General features: G+C 51.5%; 1 protein-coding gene across 1 annotated transcript; it reads right to left on the reverse strand.

The window, feature by feature from the left end:
* Positions 1 to 3,370: 3,370 nt before the first annotated feature.
* Positions 3,371 to 11,809, reverse strand: Heyl (hes related family bHLH transcription factor with YRPW motif like). Its single transcript, XM_041652751.1, has 4 exons — positions 11,750 to 11,809; positions 10,381 to 10,464; positions 8,527 to 8,608; positions 3,371 to 5,467 (listed from the first exon to the last, which is right to left on the reverse strand). The coding sequence occupies exons 1-4, from the start codon at positions 11,774 to 11,776 to the stop codon at positions 4,815 to 4,817; spliced, it is 846 nt and encodes a 281-aa protein (XP_041508685.1). The 5' UTR covers positions 11,777 to 11,809; the 3' UTR covers positions 3,371 to 4,814.
* Between the last annotated feature and the right edge of the window lie 11,330 nt (positions 11,810 to 23,139).

Consider the following 23,139-nt stretch of genomic DNA (forward strand, 5'->3'; position numbering starts at 1 on the left):
ATGATAATGGACTAAACCTCTGAAACTGTAAGCCAGCCCCAATTAAATGTTTTTCCTTATAAGAGTTGCTGTGGTCGGGCTGGAGAGATGGCTCAGTGGTTAAGAGCAGCAGCTGTTCTTCCAGTGGTCGTGAGTTCAATTCCCAGCAACCACGTGGTGGCAAACAGACATCTACAGTCGGATCTAATGACCTCTCCTGGCATGCAGGTGTACATGCAGATAAAACATTCATATACATAAAATAAATAAATATTTTTTTAACAAAAGAGTTGCTGTGGTCATGGCATCTCTTCACAGCAATAGAACCCTGACTCAGACACCCCCAAATAAAATAAAAAAAAATCTTAAGAAGAAAATAACAAGGGGACAGGATGTGAAATTGATTAGTAATGTCTGCCGTGAGAGCAAGATCAGGGGCGTCTGCACCGGGTATGGTTTCTCCTCATTTACCTCTATGTGCTTTGGACCTTGGCTTCAAAGGGGCTCTTGTAGTACTGTGCACTGTGCGTTGGTCAAACCACATTCAAATCACAGTAGCACAGACAAAACATTCCTTAATCTGCTATGGGCTGGGGAATGGGAAAGGAGCCAGGACATGGAAATGTCCCCGTAGAAATTAATTCTACCTTGCCCTGTCTGCAGAGTACTTGCTTGGCACACGTGAAGTCCTGGACCTGAGCCCCAGCATAGACTGCATAAGCCAGGTCTGAGGGGGAACACCTGTAACCCCAGCCTTTGCGAGATAGATGCAGGAGCAGAAGTCCAAGGTCATCCTCAGCGGTACAGAGTTCAAGGCCAGTATGGACTATTTTTTGATACCCTGTAAATAAAACAAAACCACCCACCCAACCAACAAGGAAAAAGAAAACTAAACTAAAAGTAAGCTCAAGCGGTCATCAGCCTTCTTCAGGTTGGACTCTAAGCCACCTATTGAATAGAAATGTCTATCTGGGGAAGATCCCAGTTCTTCTTGTTGTATCTCCTAACAAGGGGCTGACCCCAGCCCAGACAGGCTAAACCACAGTCACCCGGCCTGAGCACTGTTATCAAAAGTATTTAGGAATAGGTGAGGTCGAATTTCCTTTTCTATTCCTTTTCTTCCTCTTCCTCCTCCTGCTCCTCCCTCTTCTTTTTCATCATCATTTTGTTATTGTTGCTATAATTTTGTTATTGTTGCTATACTTTGTTTCTGTGTGCATGGGTGTTCAGCCTGCATGTCTGTGCCTTAAGCAACCAGTGCCAAGAAGGCAAGAAGCAAGCCTCCGAGCCTCTGGAACTGGAGTTACAAGTGTTTGTTAGGTGCCACGCTGGGAACCGAACCTGGGTCCTCTGCAAGAGCCACAGTGCTCAAGTGTTTGTTAGGTGCCATGCTGGGAACCGAACCTGGGTCCTCTGCAAGAGCCATAGTGCTCTTAACCGTTGAGCCATCTCTCTGGTACACCCCCTGAGTTGTTGTTTGTTTGAGACAGTCTCATATTGCCCAGGGTAGCCTTGAACTCCTGATCCTCTTGCTTCACTGAACGCTGAGGTTACAGATGCACCTCTATGCTCAGCATCACCAAATTCTTTTTCTTTAAAACAATTTTATTAAATTTGTATTTGTGTATATGTGTGTGCACAGATGTGGGTAGCCATTACTGCACTGTGGCCATTGAACAGATGAAAACGTTAAGTTCAAGAAGGCCAAGAACTTGAAGAAAATCCGGTCTCATTAATGAGAAAGATCAGTTTCAGAGCTCAGGCAAACTCATCTTTAACTTGCACTGAGGGACTGTACTCAGGAGCTCCAAGCTTCTGTAGCTTCCTGCTTGAATTTCTAGATCTCTGCAAGGGGAGTCCCTTGGTCTTCTTCCAGGAGGGCTTCCTTCCAGGGCCCCCTCCCAGAGAAGCACACCCATTCTGCAGCCCTCAGCCTTTTCCAGAGCTCTTTCCACGTCCATCTTACTAAGCAGAGGATATGCTGCCCTCTGAGTGACTGCGTGTTTGTTACCTTAGGCTTTGTCTGCCCTGGCTGGCACGGGATGGGTCTCCACGAATGTGGCGTTTGTTGGGAGCTGGATGTATTACGGAGTTAGGCCAAGAGCAAAAACAAACCTGTTGGCAGCCTCGGCTGGGAGCATGCACCCCAGGGCCAACATGCTTGCTTCTCCTCTGGCTGGGGACTTATGACCATTCTGCCAGAACGCCCAGTCTCCTTGGCCTTGACTCTCCTGTCTCCTCTCTAAGCCAGCCAGAAGGAACGGGGGTGGAATCCACCCCCAATGGGGTCTGTGCACAGGAAGCCAGAAGCCTTCTCACCGCCTCCATCTATATAGTCAACAAAAGTTCATAGGTCAGTGATGATGAGCAGGCATTGTGCTCAGGGCTGGGTACAGGTATGGCCCCCGGACTCACTGAGCTCACATTCCAGTGGGGAACATACCTAACCAACAAGCACACAAGCAGGTATGCATTAGCAAACTCTCCATGAAGAGAAACAATTGGGACTTTGGAGATGAATGAGTTATTCAAGCACATCAGTCCCAGAAGGCCTCCAGGAGAGGTGATATGGAAGGCCAGGCCTGAGGAGCTGAAGTAGGTCATGCCAAGGGAAGGGAGGAACATTCTGGGAACCTCATGAGAGAAGTTCTAAAGATGGGAATGCTGGGGATATGAGACTAGGCCTGTGTAGCATAAGCACTGAGCAGGTTTGGGGCCGGCAAGAAACAAGGGCAGAAGTCAGGCTAGGATTGAGAAAGAGAGCTGATTTTGTCATTAGAATAACAGGGTGTGGGGTGGGGGTGGCATCTAGGTTTCAGGCTGGGTTGATATGTGCTCTGCACACACCACACGGCTGCTGAGAACTGACTGGTACAGACAGAACAAAGCAGAGAAACTGGGGCAATAATCTAGGGGAGAGGGGGCATTGCCAGACCTGGAGCTATGGGTCAGAGATTCTAGAAACATCCAGGAAGTAGAAGTGGAAGTTTGTTGGTCGAGGTTTCCAGAACTAAACATCTTTATTGCTTCTCTGCAACTCCCTGCAGTGGAATGAGAGCGCTGGGGCCACCAGAAAGGCTCGGGACTAGAAACAGGAGATTTGAGCACTCAGCTGGGTGTTGAGGAGTGGGGGAGAGGTCACCCGCCCAGTCTCCCGGGAAAATGTCCCAAGGCCAACCAGGATGAATGCTCAGAGGGTTCGGCCACTTCTGCCGTTATTTCCACGGCGTTACATTCCAGGTACCTGCAACATGGAAATGTGTTTCCCAGAGCACACCTGTGAGTGAACGCGGAACCTCTGGCTAGGAAGCTGCCAAACTGCATGCCCGCGGTAAGACCCTAATATCCAGGGACTTCTATCACCTCTCCGCAGCCCCAGGAACCTGCATGGCTCTTCTACCCCACCCCACCCCAGATCTCTCTCTCTCAGTGGGCTGATGATGCACTCCACAGAGATGCCAGACGGGTCCAATATGGCAGCAAGATTAAAGAACTTGCTTCTACTAAGGAGTGAAGAAGTCTTTATCTCTTCAAGGCCTATGCATAAACTCTTTCTGGGTCACTCAGATGACCTCTGCCCTCTGTCCCACTTTTCTGATATGACCTTTATGCTCCCAGGGTTTGGTAAACGCTCCTTTTGTGCCCACAGGTTCCTTACTACAGCTCTGACGACCGTGGGAAGCAAGTGTTCACCGAAGAGGACAGAAAGGCTTCCACACTTTGTCCCCGGCTAGGGCGACCCTAAATGTCAGTTCAGTCTCTCCTGATCCACTGGCCATTTATTCCCATTAGAGAGGCAAGTGGCCTGAGGCGGAGCTGGGGAGTGAGCTGGCCTCTGAGCGGAGGCAGCTGTGTGAAATGTGGGCAAGCAGGCTCTCAGGCCCTCGACCCCGCTGCATGACCTTGAAGAGCCCAGCCGCCTCTGCCTGTATTCCCCCTCCTCCAAGTTATTTTTATCCCGCCTGACAGCCCTTGGCTGTGGCAGCAGTCTGGGCTCTGGGAGCCGGATGCAAACCAGGCGGCTCAGATGTCTGGTGCCGAATCCCAAGAGAATGCTTCTTAGAGTGCCACCATCAGGACCACAGTCGTCCGCACCCTGTGGGAAGGGTCACAGTCCCAGAGGACGGTACCCAAGAGAAAAGGAGAGAGCGGTGCTCTCCTGTTCTCTCTCAGCCCCGGTTCCTGTCTGAAGCACTGTGGAGACCTGGTGGTAGGGACATCCCGCCAGAGCTCCGCTGCTGTGGGGAATCCTCCTGGCCTGGCTGGTCAAGCCTTAGTGGGTAGTCAGTCACGCGAGCGTCTGAAGTTGGGACGATGGTAGCTGCAGGCCTTAACTGATTGGAGAACAGATTTGTCCTGTGCTTCCCTGTTCTGGGAGGGGCCACAGAGACGACTCAACAGCCACTGCTTCAATTCTGTCTTCAGGAAGTGAAGCAGACGGCACATTCCATCCTGTTGGCCTGGGGGTGGCTGAATCCCACCAGTCCTCAGGACTGCGAGTCCCACCTCATCATGGGAGCAGCCTTTAGGTTAAAGCTTCAACTCCAGACTCAAAGGCCATGAGTCTTGGGTCCACAGTACCTCAGGGGTCTCAGGCACCATGTAGTTCATCTGTGCCTGTGGGAAATGAGACTAAGGTTCTGAGCTCTGAAAAGGTGACGGGAGCCAGGCGGGCAACAGGATGGGTCGTGAGTAGGGGCCTGGGAGGGCTCTGATGGGGGAGGAAAGAGGCCTTTGTATTGAAGCTGGTCTAGAAAAGGTGGCGCCATTTTCAGAGCTCCTGGGGGAGAATAGCAACGCTCTCCATTTCTAGGGGATGGGTGTAGGGGGTCAGCTCAGAAAGCCCCAATTTCAGTGATTTCAGAGACCCAGGAGTGGCAGAGCACCGCTGCTGGTGGCCTCCCAGTTGGCCCCAAAGGGGATGGACTGTCATCAGACTTCCCAGCTCCAAGGGCTGTCGGGGAAGACGATGGCAGGACAGAGAGCACATGGTTGCTTCTGGCAACCCTGCTACCAGGGGCTGTGGGGAGAGGGGCAGCTGGCCTTTCAGGAGGATGGGCTCTCTGGGTGGAAGTTGCCCCTCGACTAGGCAACAGATTCCTCCGGGCTGGCAGGATGGTACCAGCCACTCTGTGTACTGGTGTGGACCGGAGGGCAGAGATGGGGTAAGTGGGAGAGGAGACGTTGGGGAGGACAGGGCCAGGCACTCTTCCCAGAATGGCGAGCTGGCTGCTCAGGGAAGGCCAGCCTGGACAGCTATGGAGGAAGGACCAGGGCCACACAGGGAAGGCCAGGGCCCCAGTGGGTGTGGGGGAAGGCTCCATCTCAGCTGCATAGCTGTTGAGGTGGGAGAGAAGGCGAATCCGGACAGGGTCTGCATGGCTGCTGGGTCCTTCCAGGACCCCCAGGTACCTGATGACCTCGGTGAGACATTCCCGAAAACCAATGCTCCGGAAGTCAACAGCCAGGGCTCGGGCATCGAAGAACCCTGTAAGTAAAGTACCATGAGGGCATGCCAGGGAGAGAAGCACAGGGCCTGGGGGAAGATACCCTGTGTGACTGCCCCACCTACGTAGTCTATAATGACCCCGTTCCCTGGGACATATCTCTTCACCTCTCTGAGTCCCAGTTTCCCATTATAAAGCACAAGAAACCACGCTGTGACACAAAATGTATTTTCCTCACACTTGTGATTAACATGAATGCGAAGAAAATCTTGTGGCCCACGTAATTTCTCTAAGCAGACGCCTGTGAGAAGACAGCACCTATAGAAGGTGCAGACTAACTCTGAAGAGAGGCAGGTTTGGGGGGAGGAGGGAATGGCAGCAGCTATCAGAGGAGAAGGCCTCTTGGAGAAGGCACAACTGTGCAGTGGTGAAGCCTTTAGGAGCCACCAGAGCTGGGTTTGGATCGTGGATCTGCCACTCAAACTGGCCACGGATGAGCATCCCTAAGCCTCATTTTCCTTAGCTTGAAAATGGGGAGGCAATGGAAGTCATGCTTGTTGCTGTAGTATTCGCTGCTGCTGTGAGTAGAGAGGGTGAAACGAAACGGTACTCGGACCCGCTCCATAAATGGAAACACAGCGATCACTTTCGCCACTGGCCCAGCTGCTGCTGCATCTGGGTTCATCCTCCAGCTCAGAACGCAGTTGGAATGTCCTGACCCCATGCGGCTGCCATCAGGCAAGGGCTCTCTCTTGACCTGATGTCACTGATGGGCAGCCCAGGTGGACAGTCCACACAGGCATCCACACCTCTACTGCCTCTACATACCTGCCCTTCTCTCAGCCACCTCTGGACAGAGAAGGAGCAGCAGGACTGACTCCTGACTAGTTCATGGCTGGGGACCCTTGGAGGGACAGGACAGCTCAGCAGGAGACTGCCGAGTCTGGGCAGTTTGGGGTGAGACTTGGCTATGCCGTGTGATGATGCACCTCTGTGTTTGCTGTGCTCTTCATCTTACACACACACACACACACACACACACACACACGAGTTTCTTTCTTTGTTTTTTAAGACAGGGTTTCTCTGTGTAGCCCTGGCTGTCTTGGAACTCACTCTGTAGAGCAGGCTGGCCTAAAACTCAGAGTGCTGGAATTAAAGGCATGCACCACCGCTGGCCCGCTTAAACATTTATTTCTTTTTTTTTTGGGGGGGGGCAGGGTTTCTCCGTGGTTTTGGAGCCTGTTCTGGAACTAGCTCTTGTAGACCAGGCTGGTCTCGAACTCACAGAGATCCACCTGCCTCTGCCTCCCAAGTGCTGGGATTAAAGGCGTGCGCCACCACCGCCCGGCAAACATTTATTTCTTTATGTAATTTGAGACTTGGTCAAATGTAGTTCAAGCTGAGTTTCAACTCACTATGTAGTTGAACTTTGACCTTCTGATCTTCTTGTCTCCACACTCTTAAGTACTGGGACCACAGGCCTGGGTCACCATGCCTGGTTAATACAGTGCTAGGGATTGAAGCCAAGGCTTTGCGGATAGCAAGCAAGCATCTGCCAACTGAGCTACATCCTCAGCCTCTCCTAATTAATTAGTTAGTTAATTTTTAGATAGCCATTCTCATAGTCCAGACTGGCCTGGAACTCACTGTGTTGCCTACAATGATCTGGAACACCCGATCCTCCGGCCCCAACTTCCCAGAGAGCTGTGGTTACGCGTGCACACCACCATGCCTGGCTAGGCTGTTCTTTTAAACAAGCGTCTGCTGAGTTCACACTCACTGCACATTTCACCCCAGGGTCTAATTCAATCCTGAACACGCTTGTACTTTACCCACCTTACAGCTGAAGAAACCCAGGGGCGGAGAGGATAAAACCATTTGTCTTAAGCCACAGAGTTAAGAAGCAGCAGAGCCAGAATTCAAATCAAAAGCCCGCACTCCCAACCACAATTCTCTGACCTCGCCATTAGCCTGAGCCAGAGTGGCGAGGACAGCTGCCCCCGGCCCCCTCCTTTCTGGATCTTGTGAGATAAGTGAAAACATTTGAAAGCGCTGCCCACATGCTAATCACCGCTTCCCTTTTAATAGGATAACCAGGAATATAATTTGAGGCATCTCCCTGCTGGGTGCCACTGCTAGGAGTGTGTTCCTCTGGCATACTTCTCAAGTTATTGGGTAGGTCTGAAAAACTTGTGAATTCCTACAGTCTAATGCCTCCTTCGGGGAGACCTTGCGGTGCTGCCTGTCCCCAGGTGCCGCTGCCAAGCAGCACGGATTCCGATCACTTAAAATGCTACTCTTCTCCCCCAGAGTTGAAAGCTGTTCTTGAGCCTTACATCTTTGTAGCTAAGGTCTGTGGAGCCTGAAGGCTTCCTGATCGTGAAATCACCAAACACATCTAGAAACTTCGAGACAAGATTTCCGTTCACCCGGGAGTCCTTCTAAAGGTCATAGCTGCTCCACGGATTTAAGGGAAGGCACTAAGGAAATGATGGGATGGCTTGCCTCCTCCTGTGCTCTGACACCTGCTATGAGAACAACTGGCTCCTCAGTGCTGCCAAAGATACAACAGCAGTCCAGAAGCTGAGGCCGACGCCCAGAGACATCAGCAAGATGTCTGTGGCTAAACTCTCAGGTTAGTTGAAGATGGGGATTCTGGTGAAAATTTGCTTATCCAAGCTGTCTACCTGTTAACCAGGTCTTGCTGGTGGGGCTTCTGGAAGCCTGTTGCACAGAACAATCCTGATTGGGAGGAGTCAACTGAAGAAAGGGTTAGGCCAAGTGGAGATGCGGGAAGCAGTGATGCGGACAATGAAGGAAGGGAAACAATTCGTTGTAGCTGCTCTCATCTCAGAGCTCTAGAGGCTGAGGTAGGAGGATCTGTGAATCTGAGTGTGGGCTCCAGAGCAAAACCCTTTGCTCAAAGCAAACACCAAGGAAGAACATAAGAAGAGAGAGGAGCTTGGCAAATGGCGGCTGGAATCTAAGTCGGTCCTTCCACAGAAGGGCAATGACAACCTACTTTGTCTACTAGTCTGAGCTCACCCGTTGATCCTTACGGCCCTATGGCAAAGTACACGTAGTATGAGTAAGACTGTACCTGTGCCACCGGAGGCGTGGAGCATCTTCAAGTGATCCACCGTCATCTGCAAGACCTCGGCCTTCTCCAGCTTGGAGGAGCCCTGTGGGTACCGAAGGCAGAGGGTGCAGCCTGCAGGTGACTGCTGTGGCTCACTGCCCTCCTGTCCCCATCCACACTCACCGCTAGGATTTCCTCCCACGCCCTGACCACTCGGGCTGCTCCTCTGTCCAAGCTCTCCAAGTCTGAAAGGGTGCTCGCCAGCTCCCTTCTCAGTCCGCCTGTTCGCATCATTGCGGGGCTTCCTAAAATCCCTCCCTGACTCGACTGCCTTGATGGAGACCTCTTTAGTCTCCTTCCACCTTGCCTTTTGGGCGCCCCTCTGCTGAAATGCTCTCAGTGAGTGTCAGCCCACCTCTCTCCCAGAAAGACTCATCTGTCTCCACGGCCTCCTCTCCCTCACTGGACTCCAGCTGTTATCCACCATCACCTGCCCCACAGACCTGCTATCCTGGGAACCCACCTCCGACCTCAGTTTCCCCAGGTCCCAGCACAGCATCTGAAGCACTTGCCCTTCCTCCGTTCTCTCTTGGGGATGTTTCCTAAGCCTCCAGGGAACCTTGGCCCCCGTGGGAAACCTGAGGGTCAGACTCTCCATGCCAGTCCCTTAAAGACAGACACCAAGTCTAGTTCATTGCTGGCTCTGAGAAGGCTTTAATGAGCATCTGTGGAATGGCCGACTTGGACTTCCTGGCCTAAGGGAAGGCAGATGCCGTGTGACCTGAGCCTTGAGCACAGGGTAAGGATCTTTGGGGCGATCTGATACAACCATTTGTCTCTCTCCACCTTATGCCCCGCACCATGTTCAACAACAGCTGCTTACTCCCTGAGTGGCCTGTTTTACTATCAAAGAGCTCTAGAAAGGTCTGGAGACACGTGATACAGCTCCGTGCTGTTTCTGCTCAGCTATGTACTAGCCGTGTAATAGTAGATAGATATTACATGACAGCTCTGCCCTTCACTTCCTTAGGTGCGATGTGCAGTGATCCCTGCCTCTCAGGATCACTTTTAGGATTTAACCCAAAGGAACACATCAGGTATAAAGCCACCATACCCAAGACACCTTGCTAAGAATAATCATCTATTCCCCTTGTCCCCTGGCCAGTGACAACTATGCATACATGTGTGTATACACATGTGTGTGGCACATGCACATCTTGTGTATGTGGGCGTACACATATGGAGGCCAGGGGATAATATAGAGTATCATCCTTTTATTGCCCTCCATCTTATTTTTTCTTAGATTTTTATTGTTTCTATGTAGTGCGTGTATCTGTGTGAATGTATGCTCATGTGTGTACAGGTGCCTGCAAAGGCCAGAAGACACCATCAGATCTCCCGGAGTTGGGGTTGTATGCAGTTGTGAGCTGCTGGCTGGGAATTAACTCTAGTCCTCTGGAAAGCAGCACATGCTTTTAATTGCTGGATTGCTTCTCTAGCCCTACATATTAAGAATTAATTGTGTGTGTGGGCATGTGCGCGCGCGCACGTGTGTGTGTGTGTGTGTGTGTGTGTGTGTGTGTGTAGCTCAGAGGTCAGCTTGCTAGAGCCATCTCTCTCCTCCCACAACGGGAGACCTAGACTGAACCCAAGTCCTCACTGTCCTGGTTCCTAGAATCTGCCTGTCTCTGCCTCCCAGTGCTGGAGCTACAGGTGTGCACAGCCATGTTCGACTTGGCTGCTGTGGATATGAACTCAGATCTTCAACAAGTGCCCAGACCCCAGGGACAGCTATTTATAAATGATCACAGCTCTGTGTAAGCGATACCACAGGAACCGCACCCTGCCTCCTACCCAATCAGCAATGTCACATACCTGTTTCTCAAAGGCCGTGGGCACCAAGCGTCGCAATTCGGAAAGGCTGCTGTTGATGCGGTCTCGGCGCCGTTTCTCTATGATCTGAAAACCAGTGACATGAAGTTCCCTGAAGGCATTTCATCACACTCTCCAGTGTGCCCTGCGGACACTGACTCACATTTTCCCCAGAGATATTTTTTTCCTGGGGGATAAATCTATTCCTTATTTATGGAGGATGAGAACGAGAGTTCAGGATGACAATAATTTGCTTAATGTCACACAGTAAAAGTGCAGAGCTGGCACTAGCACTGAGGCCTCTTGTCCTGGTCTGTAGGGACGGCATTCCCCATAGGTAAAGCAGGGCACTGCCTAGCAGCATGGGGGCACCAGCCTCAGCACCGGTGTAGACCTGGGAGACCCCGCCGGGCCAGAGTTAGCCCTCCAGTTTCTGGATCATGAGAACCCCTGAAGAATGCTGGGTCTTGTTCTCCCCAACTGCAGAGGCCTTCATTCACACTCTCTCTGTTTTCCCCACAATTCTGGCAACAGAAACCTCATAGATGGGTAGAAATTATAATCCATCACTTCTTAGAGGCAGAATACGAGGTAGGGAAAAACAATTTGCCTAAGTCTTCTGGTGAGTAAGTGAATGGCTGGCTCCTGCCAGATCCCAGGCCTCTGGATCCCCAGGACAAGGAGGGGGGGGGTACGATAGAGAGCTGCTAGCAGGGGGCTCCCCTCTGCACCTCCCTGATCCACACAGAGGACGAAGTTCTGGGTAGAGGGGAGACTACAACCAGAGTATTAATGGTCCGTTGTCAGGTGCTCAGCAGAGTGTACAGGAATGCACTCATTCTTCACAACTGCCCTTGGTGGGCTAGGGATTTACTCAGTTGGTAGCGTGCTTGCCTTTAGCATGTATGAGGCCTGAACTAAATCCTCAGGACTGCAAAAACCAGGTAGCACATGCCTGCAATCCCAGCGTTTGGGAGGTTGAGGCAGGGGTTAAAGGGCATTATTTTTATTATTATTTTTGGTTTTTCAAGACAGGGTTTCTCTGTAGCTTTGGAGCCTGTTCTGGAACTCCCTCTGTAGACCAGGCTGACCTCGACCTCACAGAGATCCTCCTGTCTCTGCCTCCCGAGTGCTGGGATTAAAGGTGTGTGCCACCACCACCTGGGTACAAGTCAGTCTTTTGAGGTAGGTGCTCCCTGTCACTCAGAAGAAGCAGCAAGACATTGGAGGGGCGGTGGCATACCCAGCCACCAGGATTGCAATGGGCAGAGCTTGGGTTTGAACCTGTCCAGTCAGCTGGGATGATGGGCAAGGCCTCCTGGAATTCAGTGAAAACCCCGCTTGCGCTCCTCAAAGCCTGTTGCTCACTCACCCCTCTGCGCTTCTTCCGGGCTTGCATCTGCGAAGGGCTGGGGGTGGTCAGCGGTCTGGCCATCTGGCTGCAGAGAAAGAGAAAGGCTAGTTTCTCAGAGCTGAGGGACCATCTCCCTGGCCTAGGCTGACCTAGAAGGCCCAGCTGGAAGCAGGCCAGGACCTGAATGCGTGGTGGGTGGAGTAGGGCTCCCAGGTGGTTCTAGTCTCCCAGACCAGGAAGGGACACAGAGCATGCGAAGGGGTCGCCTGCTCTCATTTCTCCCCGGAACCCATTTGTCTGGTGCCAAATCCTCTGTGCTCGCCTAGCTTCCTGTCTGTCAGCCTCTGGCGGACGTGGGTAGCTCGCCTACCCCCTGCCCGCCCTTGCGGACGGCCGACCGTCGGGGAACCGCGAACCGAGATGCTCTTTCCCGGGTCCTGCAACCCGATCCCAGGGGCGGGTTGACTGAGGGCGCGGGCCAGCGGTCGCCGGGCCGGCCCGGGAGGGTTGGATTTCAGAGCTAGCCGCTGGGAAGGAGCGTGGAAAGCGCAGATGCCGCTGCTTCCCACGGGCCGGAGCGCCGCCGCCCGCCCTCCGCCCGGCCCGCAGCTGCCGCCTCCTCCCACGCGGCGCGGCCGGGGGCGAGGTGGAGGCGGCATCTGGGTCACAGGCTCCTCTCGCACGCTTGGGGACAGTGGTCTGGCCTCCCAGGAGGCACGAGGCCTCCTATGCCTGTGGCTCCCTATTGAAGCCCAGGATGAATGATGGATGTTTGCTCCAACACCGATAGTTGTATTACAAAGATTCAGCAGAGGGGTTTCCTGTCCAGATTTTTGGCTAGAGACCCCAATTGCTTCCCCTCCAAATGGCTTTTTGCTCCAGCTGTCCTCGCAGAAGGCAGAGGTTCCCTGGAGAGCACCAAGGACCCAACCCTATTGATGCTACGCTTCACACCTTTGAGCAAGGTGCCTCCCCTGCTGTTTTGGAACCCCAACAAACATCTCAACAGAAGCTCATGAGCTTGCCCGGCACTTGTTTCTTGTCTACCTAGGATTTCCATCTCAGTAAGGGTCGCCCCCAGCTTCTAGTTCTCTGGCGCTTTCTGTGATTGAGCCTTTTCTAGTTTCGTGTGTGTGTTCTTGTTCTCCATGGCCCTCTGTCTCTCACCCACAGGCTTACAAGAAGAGCCTTCCCTTGGTCCCAGTGCACTTGTTTTTCCTGCCACTACCAGCAGAGCGAGCATTTAAATGCACACTTGATCTTAACCTTCTTAAATCACCCCCCCCCCGTGGCTTCTCAATGTTTTTAAGACCCCAAAACATCATCCTTTGGTTGGTCCAACTGGTTCCTGTCACCTCTTCGATTCAGATGTCTCTTGCTCTGCACGCTCCAATCTGAATACACTAATTCTCCTACGTTCGCGTGTGTGTTCTGTAGTCTAGAAATCTTTGGTCCAATCCATCTCCTCCGCGCCCCACCACAGCCTGACGACGTCAGCCATCCTTCAGATTGCCACTCAACTGCCACCTCCTTTAGGAGCCCCCCTTTTGAACTGCTAGTCTGTCACATGGTCCCTGCTGTTTACTTTCCCAGACTCCTGTGTCCACACACTGTCTTACTGTTTTATCCATGCACGATTATTTAATTAAAGTCCATCTCTCCAGCAGAGAGGTCCATGAGGTTACGAGGCTCATCCATTTCACTCACTGTTACAGCTCAGGTCCTCAACAAGCTTGGGACACAGCAGATCTCATAGGATTTCTTAACTCCCGTTCTTATCTTTAGCGTCACAGAGACCATAAATATGAACACCATAGAAATCTGCCTTTTGCACTTTTGTGGACGGGGCATAGGCAGTTCACCAGGAGGGTCTCAGCCCGTGTGACTCTCCTGGTGGCATCTGAAGTTCGGTCATTCTCAATGCCTCACAGAAAAGCAGCTTCAGGAGAGACCAGATAGCACATTGCTTCAGGCTTGTTCCAACCACATCTGGAAAAAGACGTATCTTTCATCCGCACATCTGGACAAACCGAGCCACTAAGAGGCCTGCGAAAGCTCCTGGGAGGCCGGCCCTGTGAGCCAGGGCCTGAGATCTGTAGGGCAGTTTGTTTACAAAGCTTCCCTGGTTCACTGGGGACAAGCTCTAAGAGCCAAGGTACATAAGAAATACAGCCTTTGTTTCCCTGGCAGGATAAAGCATCTCTCTGGGTATTGGGTTAGCCTTGTGCACGTCACTGCCTCACAGACTGATCCCTCCTCAGGGACCGTCTGTCAGAGGTTGACAGGCAACACCCAGCTTCAGGGCTAAGGGCACCATCCACCTTTCCCCAGCCTCCTGGTCAAGTCCCCTCTGTTAGCTGGTCTGCCTCTTCCTCCAGATTCCCCAGGCAAATCTCACCATACAGTTTGCTTGGCACCACCACCAAGAATATCTCTTCTCTGGGTTTTATAAAAGTCCATTTTCCAGATGAGGATGCTGAGCCTCAGGGAGCCCAAGTGGCTTGGCCAGCCCACACAGCTGCTAAAGGAGCAAAGCAGCCTGGGAACCTATCTGCTGGCTTCCAATTCAGCATTGTTTTCCTTCTTAAGTCTGATTTCCTGTCTGTCTGACTAGTCCTCCAATCCCCTTATCCTCAAGGCTCCCAGCCAGAGCTCACCACAGCCTGGGATCTGGCCCTGACGGTGGGAGGAGGGCTGGGAGCCTCTCCTCTGAGAGTCTAGGCAGATCTTCATGGATCCAGAGAGGAGATGGTGAACGCCAGTGTTTCCATGGGCTTCCTGCAGCCCCTAGACAGGATCCTAGGGCAGTCTCTTCAGGTGATGTCGTTTTCTAAGTGGTCTTCCTGCCAGTCCTGAACACCCCCAGTCCCAACTCCACCTAGGAACTCGCCTGTGTGGGACCTTTGGAGATGACTTCATTCATTTTGTATCAAGCAAAGGCAGTGTTCCAATCAATGCTGGACAAAGGATGGACAGTCGCACAGAACTTAGACCGCTTGTAAAAATGACAACACTCAGAGAGGGAAAGGACCTTTGACCAGCCACACTGCAAGTAAGAGGAAAATCCAGGGTCCCAGTTACATCCACTGCCTTTTAAAAAGAAATATATGTATGGATATTTTCTATGTATAGATAGATAGATAGATAGATAGATAGATAGAGTGGGTGTTTTGCTTGCGTGTATGTCTGTGTAAAAATGCACAGATCCCTAGGAACTTGGATTATGATGCCCAAACCTGGAAGAGCAGCCTATGTTCTTCACCCACTGAGCCATCTCTCCAGCCCCAGATCGACCGGCTTTTAATTCAGAACTCTTGCCAATGCCTTCCAAACATGCACCCTCCCACCATGTCTCCCTTGCAGCCTGCACTTTCTGCTCTGGACAGCAGAACGTAGCCATTTGTCTCATACATTGCATAATAGACCTTAGGAAAAAAACAACAGTTTTAGGGGGAGGGGTGCGACAGACACGGAGTTGAGAAGGCCCCACAATGCAATCTCTAGATTGCTAGTTTTCCTACTAAACTTTGCTGCCTTGTCAATGTGGCACCCTCCTCACAATGTGAAAACATTCATTGGAAATTACGCATGCCAAAGCAAGAAGCTATGTGCCATATGCAGATACAACCCCATCCAAGGCTAACCCTCAGAGGCAGATAGTTATACACTCATTTTGTTAAAAAAGCAAAAAAAAAAAAACAAAGAAAAAGAAAACGTCAGTAGTTCAGGAAAGAGTAAAGTCACTTACACAAGGAAATGGTGGAGAGGGTCAAAGTCAGGTCTCTTTGACTTCAAAGACTACCATGTGCCTTAAATCATACAGGAACAGCCCATAGACCCTGACTTCGAGTCTGACATATGGGAGGCACTCAGGAAATATTTGAAGATGGGTAAGAGAGAGGCCGTATTCTGTGTGGATCCAGACTGTTTCAGGGGGCCAACTTCACACAAGAGCTCTGTGGGTGATTCCCACGGATGGAGCAGGTCGCTCCCACCAGACAGATGTCCTTGGTGACATCAGAACACACCCTGCCCCTGCGGTCTCACGGCTCTGAATGTGGAGGATTTGTGCACTGCCTCTGACCCCCAGAGTCTGGCTGCCCCAGCCCTGTGGCCCCTGCCACTGTTTATCTGGCTTTCTTTGTACATGAAGCTCTTCTTCCCTGAGAGTTCCCCGAGGGCAGAGGCTGAGCAGGATACATCTGGGCTCTGATGCCCAGCCCAGGGTCTAGGCCACAGCAGGCATCGTTCAGTGGTCTCTGAATTGAAGCATTTATGTCTGCTGGGGGGAGGGCCCTTTGGAAAGTGCTACAAAGAGGCATGTTATAAGTCAGTCTACCAGATGTCCAGCTGCCTTCCCTCCTTGGAGGGGTCTGGTCTTCTGGAACAGTCTCTGAAAATGAGCTCTGGCTAAAATGACACAAAGATATAAAGGGGAAAGAACCTGCAGTGACCTTTTACACCTCAGCCACAGTGCCACCGTCGTCAGGAAGCCATTATCATCGTCCCTGGCTGTGAGTGGCCTCTCCCCACTTGGGGGTCCTCAAAGCTGACACTCATTTTCCACCCAATCCAGAATCTCTGTAGCCCTCGGCAGTACTGCCCAGGCTGTACACTCATGAAGGAGAGAGGCCGGCTATGATTCATCTCAGCTCTCTGGCATCAACTCTGTTCGCTGCTCCTTGAAGACCCAACGGCCCTGAGTTTGAGCTGTTCTGTTCTCCATCACTATGGGATCCTGGTTCCCCCCCCCCTATTATAGCAGGCTCCGGCCTTGAGAATTACTGCTATAAATAGTCATTTCTGCTACGAAATTTTAAAGGGTTTACATAAGGAATTATATTATAAATCCCCTAACATGCGAGATGAGAGAGAGAGAGAGAGAGAGATCTATTGCCATTGTTTTTTGTTTTTTGGGTTTTTTTTTTTTTGAGATAGCATCTTACTATCTTGAAAAGTAGCCATAGAAATCTGCCTGTCTCTGCCCCCTAAGTGCTAGAATTAAAGGCATGTGTCTTCATGCCTGGTCATAGCCTCTTTAAAAAAAAAAAAAAAGCTATGTGTGTGTTTCGTGTGCCAGGGCACAAGCATGGTGAGGAGAGGCAAGGTTTAGAAGACCAAGGGAGATAAGCTACTTCGGTAGCTCTCTCGTCCCTTCCTACTCTTATCCTTTTCCCAGAGCGCAAACAGACCCAGGCAGGGAAACCAAAGGCTCAAAACTGCTTGGCGGTAGGGTACTTGAGTAGCATGCACCTGACTCTGGATCCAATCCCTAGTATTGAATAAGGAAGTGGGGGGAGAAGGGGAGGAGAGAAAAGGAGAAAGGAGAGAAAGGCAGGCTCTATGTGACTTGGTGGCACATGTGGGCCGGGTGGCAGGGGCTTGGAGACTCAGAGTGTGAGCCCGACACTAAGCGTTCACCGTGAGCTGCTAAGGACTTGGCGTTCCTTCTTCCACTTGCCTTTTACCAACCTACGGAGCTGGCTTTGTTGTTTATTCCCATTTTACAGATCAGAAAACTGAAGCTGATGGAGTCACAGAGCTGTGAAGTAGCAAGAACTATACACGTTCAGTTTGTTCCACAGGTTAAAGGTCAGATCATTTAACAAAAGTGGAACAACACTGGCAATTTGGGTGGTTTGGTTAACGGGGCACTGAGATTGGAGTCTAGGCTCTTGCAAATTGGGTATGATTTTTTTTTTGTACCTAAACCCAAATTTCCGCGTTCAGGGTGCTTAAAGGGAAAAACATCCCCCCCATTCTTTTGTGCACGATGTGAAAACTGATCCCAAAGAAGGGTAAACTGGAAAAGTAGAAATGTCTTCATAATAAATAGATTAGGGACGCCGGGACTCGGGAGGCAGAGAAAGGCGGATCTCTGTGAGGTCGAGGCCAGACTGGTCTACAAGAGTAAGTTCCAGGACATGCTCCAAAGCTACAGGGAAACCCTGTCTCAAAAAACAAACAAAAAACCAAACAAAGAAGCAAACAAAAAAACCCAAAAGAAAGGAAGGAATAAATTAATAAATAAATAAATTAATTAATTAAGGGCAACAGAATGTGGAATCTAGTCTATTAAGGTTTTCTAAGATCTGCAGGAAAACTTCCCAGGGGCATCCATCCCTGGTGTAGCCAAATGGAATAATATATCCCCAGCTGAACTCTACTTCCATACTTCCATCCCAGCGTCCTGAACCCTAGCTGGCCCGGGGTACCCAGGAATCTACCGCCCGGGTGCTATGGACACACTGGAGACACGGCACACACCCCCGCACCCTGGCTGACACCTGCTTGCTGCTGCGCACACCTGAGTGTGTTGGACTCTCTCTCACCCTAGACGGCCTCAGCCCCACCCTGTCTTACCTGAGGTCGCTCTCCCGACCCACTTCAATGGCTCCGTCAGACTCGCCATCCGAGCCACTGGGCGCCCTGGGCCGCTTCATGGCGAGAGCTGGCAGTGGGGTCTCAGCCCTGCGATCCGTGGAGTTGGTCGGTGGGCCCCGCCCCAGCCCCGCCCCGGCCCGGGAGCCGACACCGCCCTTTCCCAGGGCCCTTTCCTGCACCGCAGCCCAGAGCGCCCTGGCGCCCCCTCGCCCCCGCGGTGACGCGCCACCGAACCGTGGGAAGGCCCCGGGCGGTCACCGCCCCCATCGGCCGCTGGGAGGTCCGGCTCCGCTCCACCGGCGCTGCCTGGACTGGCGCGCTGGGTGGCCTTGGGCAGGTGCCCTGGGAGGCCCCACGGGGAAAGCCCAGACAGACTCCGGATCTGTCCCTAGTTTATGTGCGACAGGCTTCGCTCTGCAGTGCCTCAGCTTTGGGAGGGACAGACCTGCACCTTCCTGCTCCATGGGGTCCAGGGCAGACAGATAGGTTTGAAAGGTTACTGGGGGGGTGTCTGTGACCTCTTGGACAGTAATTTCTCAGCCATTCCTTCTGCAGAGAACCAAAGTAAGTGGGGGTGGGAGGCAGAGTGCGCTTCAAAGGTCTGTGATGAACTCCAAGAGGGACGGCTGCTGCCGGTCAGCTGAGAAGGCTGGTCTCAGGCAAATGCTGTTTAGAGAGAAGGAGAAGACAGGGTCTGCTAGAGCCCAGACTGGCCTTGGACTTACGGTGTAACTGAGGATGATCGTGAACTACTGATCTTTCTGCCCACACATCCCGAGTACATTACAGTGGCCAAGACCTTTGCTGTACTGACTTTTAGGAGAGAGTGCAGGAAGGTAGAAAGTAGGGAGGGTGCAGTGGTTGGTGGGGTGTCCCTGGGAGTCGGTTCCTACTTCACTTAATGACAGAGGTTTCCTATCAGGCCTCAGGAAGAGAAGAAAGGAGCCCTAGGCTTCTCTTTCTGGGGGAGCCTGTCTGACAACAGACAAAGCTGTTTAGTCAGTGAGAGTTCCTGTCCCTAGAGAGGAGATTCAGCAGCCATCGTCCTAGGTCACTGTCTCAGAGAAGTCCCCCCCTTACACACACACACACACACACACACACACACACACACACACACCGTGTGCAGAGGGTAGCCCTTCGTCCTGCTCACTGGGATGGGCACAGAAGAAAGCAAGCTTTTGGTGTAGAGAACTGGGGTCGGTCGTCAGAAGATGTATGCAGTTTCACTCAATAGTAACGTCTACTTGTAGACACTTCCTGACGGTCTCTTGCCGTACAGACCCCCACACAACCACCTGGCCGAGTACAGAAACCAGGCACACAGACGATAGGTAGTACAGACCCCGCCGGGCATAAACACCCAGTTTCAGGAAGCCCTGCGGGTCTCCCCAGCTGCACATACCAACTCTACTGCTCCAAATACTCTCGCCGGGGGCACACAGTGAAGCCGTGGAAACCTCCACCAGTAGAGAGGTTCCCCAGTCCATGCACTCTGCGTTTCCTGCAAAGGCAGACACTCGCTCCGTGTAATTGACTGAGACAGCAAAGGTTGGCGGGGAAGCTATCTTTATAGCAATATAGGGAAGCTATCCCCTATCAATTTACAGGGGAAGGTAAGGACTCTGTGGTAGACATGTTCACAAGAGATGTCCCAGGTCCTCAAAATCCACTGCACAATTAAATAGGGAGTATAGGGTTCAGAAAAGAGATCTAGAATTTGGAGTTATTTAAAGCTAGGGGAGTAGACCAATGGTGGAGGCGGAGCCTATTATTTACTGCTTTACTGTGGGTACTTATCACAGTACCAGGAAAGGTCCCAAGTGAAGAAATAGCAATAGTGATTATTTCCTCACCTTTGCAAATGATAGGACAGAGGCAGAGTAAATCAGCCCATGGCCAACAGGCAGAGGAGGAAGAGCAAGGATGTCACAGGCAGCTTGAACTCAGAGGCCAGTAACTAGGCTTTATTATCTATAATAATATTTTATTATTATAGAGTGCTGCAACCTGGCACTGAACTTAGTTCTGGGCCAGCAACACAACGGCCTTGAGCCACACACGGCTTTGAAGAACTTGAAACAGGAATGGCTTGGATTCCTGAGTGCAACACAATAGAGTTTTTAAAAATTACTACTATCTATTTATCTAGCGTGTGCATGTATATATGCATGCACGCATGTGTGGTGTGCCTGTGGAGAATGGAGGACAGGCTGTCGGAGTTCATCGTCTCCTCCCACCGTGAAGGTCCAAGGGTTTCAGCTCAGCTTGTCAGATGGGGTGGCAAGCATCTTTACCTGACGAGCCATCTCTCTAGATAAGAATTTTTTTTTGTAGTTTAAAAAAAATTATAGATTTTTTTAAACCCAACTATTTTCTCTCACTTCCTCCTTTCCTTCCCCTCCTCATCTCCCTATTTTTTTGTCTTCTTTCTTATGCCAGCCCATACTCCAGGCTGATGTTGAACTCAAGAGCCTCTTGCCTCAGTCTCCTGAGAGCCAAGATTACAGGTGTGAGCCATGCTACCTGGCTTTTGTTTCTGCCTCCATTGTGATCGCTAGAATATCTTCAGATATACGTGTAGTTCCCATCATGCTTTCATTGGCTAGTGCTAACTAACACTGCCTGCTCAACCTTCATACTACTAACATTCAAAGCTGGCTAACCAGTGGATGGGGCTAAAGTTTCTCTGGCTAAGACATCTCCTAGCTACTTCCTATCACACCCCAGCTACTTTTGGTAAATTCGGAGTCACTCGAACAGGTTGCAAGCGAGTGGTGTAGCCCAGGAGGATGAGGACACTCAGAAGGCACAGCAGGAGCCCAGAGAGGGCTGCCGGGACTTGGTTGTGACAGGGGTTCTCTGTGTGCCTCTGACTGGCCTGGAATTCGCTTTGTAGAGCAGGCTGGCCTCTAACTCAGAGATCCGCCTGCCTCTGCCTCCCAAGGGCTAGGATTAAAGAAGTGCACCACCACTGCCTGGTGGTTGTGATCCTTTAAAATCTCATCAGAGCATGTCACCTCCCGCTCAGTATCACCCACAGGCTTCTCATCGCATCTTAAACCAAACGCTGGCTGCTTTCCCTGCTGCCACAAAGGGTATGTGTATAACTCATCATCTAACCCTCAGCATCTTTAAGATTGAAGAAACACAATACTAGATTTCTTCCAGAATGGTCCAGGGAGCACCAGAGGTACAGCCACCTATTAGTACTTGCCCCTATCTCCTTAGCTTCGTCCCAGCCTGTTCCTGCCTTGCTCCCGCAACAACTCCAGCCTTCCTGCCTTCCTCCCCCTTGGTGCTCCCTGCTTGTCCTTGAATCTGAGCCCCTGACTATGCTGATGTTTTCTTCCTGGAGTCTGGCACGTGTCAGCTCTTATCAGCTCTCACTCCATCCAGGTCTTTGCTTAAGCGTCACATGCCTAGAGAGAACTCTCCTGACTGTGCCCATAGCCACTAACCTCCCATCAGTCTAAGCCTTCTACCTCTGCGAACCCTTTCCCACAGTGGTTGTCAATATAATTTACACAATATTATATATGTCTAGTTATTTACTGTCCACGTCCCATAAGAAGGTAAACTGAGTGACGACAGAAATATGCGCCTTGTGTTTACTGCTGAAGTGTACACCTGAGACACGTTTGGCAGGTGTGGTAGTTTGAATGGAATTGGCTCCTATAAGCTCATAGGGAGTGGCACTATTGGGAGGTGTGGCCTTGTTGAAGGAAGTGTGTCACTGTAGGGGCGGGCTATGAGGTCTCTCTTGCTTAAGCTTTGCTCAGTGTCTCAGTCCACTTCCTGTTGCCTTGTGATCAAGATGTAGCCAGCACTGTGTCTGCCTGCACACTGCCATGCTCCCAGCTGCTGTGCTTCTATGATGATAATGGACTGAACTGTAAGCCACCACCTCAGTTAAATGTTCCCCTTTATGAGAGTTGCCATGGTCAGGGTGTGTCTTCATAGCCATAGAAACCCTAAGACAGCAGGCAATAGGTGTGCAGTAACTATGCGCTGTCAGAACACTTGTTTGAGAAGCTTGACTGGGGCGGTACCTAAGCTGGGGGAAGAGAAGCGTGAAGTCTAACTAGGGTCTGTTGCTTTTACTTTGTTTTAAGATGGGTAGGCATTACAAACAGGCTTCATAGCCAGGCGTGGTGAATCTCTATGAGCTGAGTTCCAGGCCAGCCAGGGTCGCATAGTGAGACCCTGTCTAAAACACCAAACCAAACCAACCAACCAACCAAACAAACAAACAAAAAAGTTGAGTGTGGTGGTGTATACCTGTAATCCCAGTGCTGAGGATCCCTAGGTCTTGCTGATCAGCCCGAAGTTCTGAGGATGCAGAAATAGGTGTGTCTAGGGAATGGGTCGGGGGAGAGGGACCACAAGCAGCCCTGGGGCCAGCAGGAGCCACCTGTTGGCTGGAGATGAAGAGATCAGCTGCAAGCAGAGGGGTAAGGGTGGGGGGCAGCGGGTGCTTGGAGTGCGGGGCAGCCTCAGGCTAAGAGGATGGAGACCGGGAAAGGACGCTATTCTCCCCCACTTCCCCTGTGACTGTGCTCTGGCCCTGAGCAAGCTGGGGATATTCAGGGACGGGCTTCAGCTCTCGCGGTACTTTTCTGATCCCTGAGGTCATGCTAGGTCAGTCCCATCTTCTGTCAGACCACCAGACAGATGTGGCCCAGGCTACTAGTGGTTAGCCACCCCGTGTCCATACGTGACACCAGCTTTGCAGAGACCTCAGCTGGGCTGACTACACAGACTCTCACGCCATGGCGGGGGGATGAATAGGAGCAAGAGATGCTTTGACAGCAGCTGGTAAGTTAAGAATTGTGCAATAATTTACATCTGCCTTGGGGACTGCTTTGGAACCCATAAAAGCAGCAATTGTGCTAGGCTTGGTTGCTGTCAACTCCCATGTCTAGCTGAGTCTGGCACATAGCGGGTGTTTGGCACATGGTGGCTAAATGTCTAGTGATAAGACAGAAGCAGGAGGGCCCCTGAAGATCTCCACCTTTTCTGTG

This window comes from Microtus oregoni, unplaced genomic scaffold, assembly GCF_018167655.1.
Source record: "Microtus oregoni isolate MIOR12 unplaced genomic scaffold, Mior012 000005F_ref0000423, whole genome shotgun sequence".
Classification (NCBI taxonomy): domain Eukaryota; kingdom Metazoa; phylum Chordata; class Mammalia; order Rodentia; family Cricetidae; genus Microtus; species Microtus oregoni.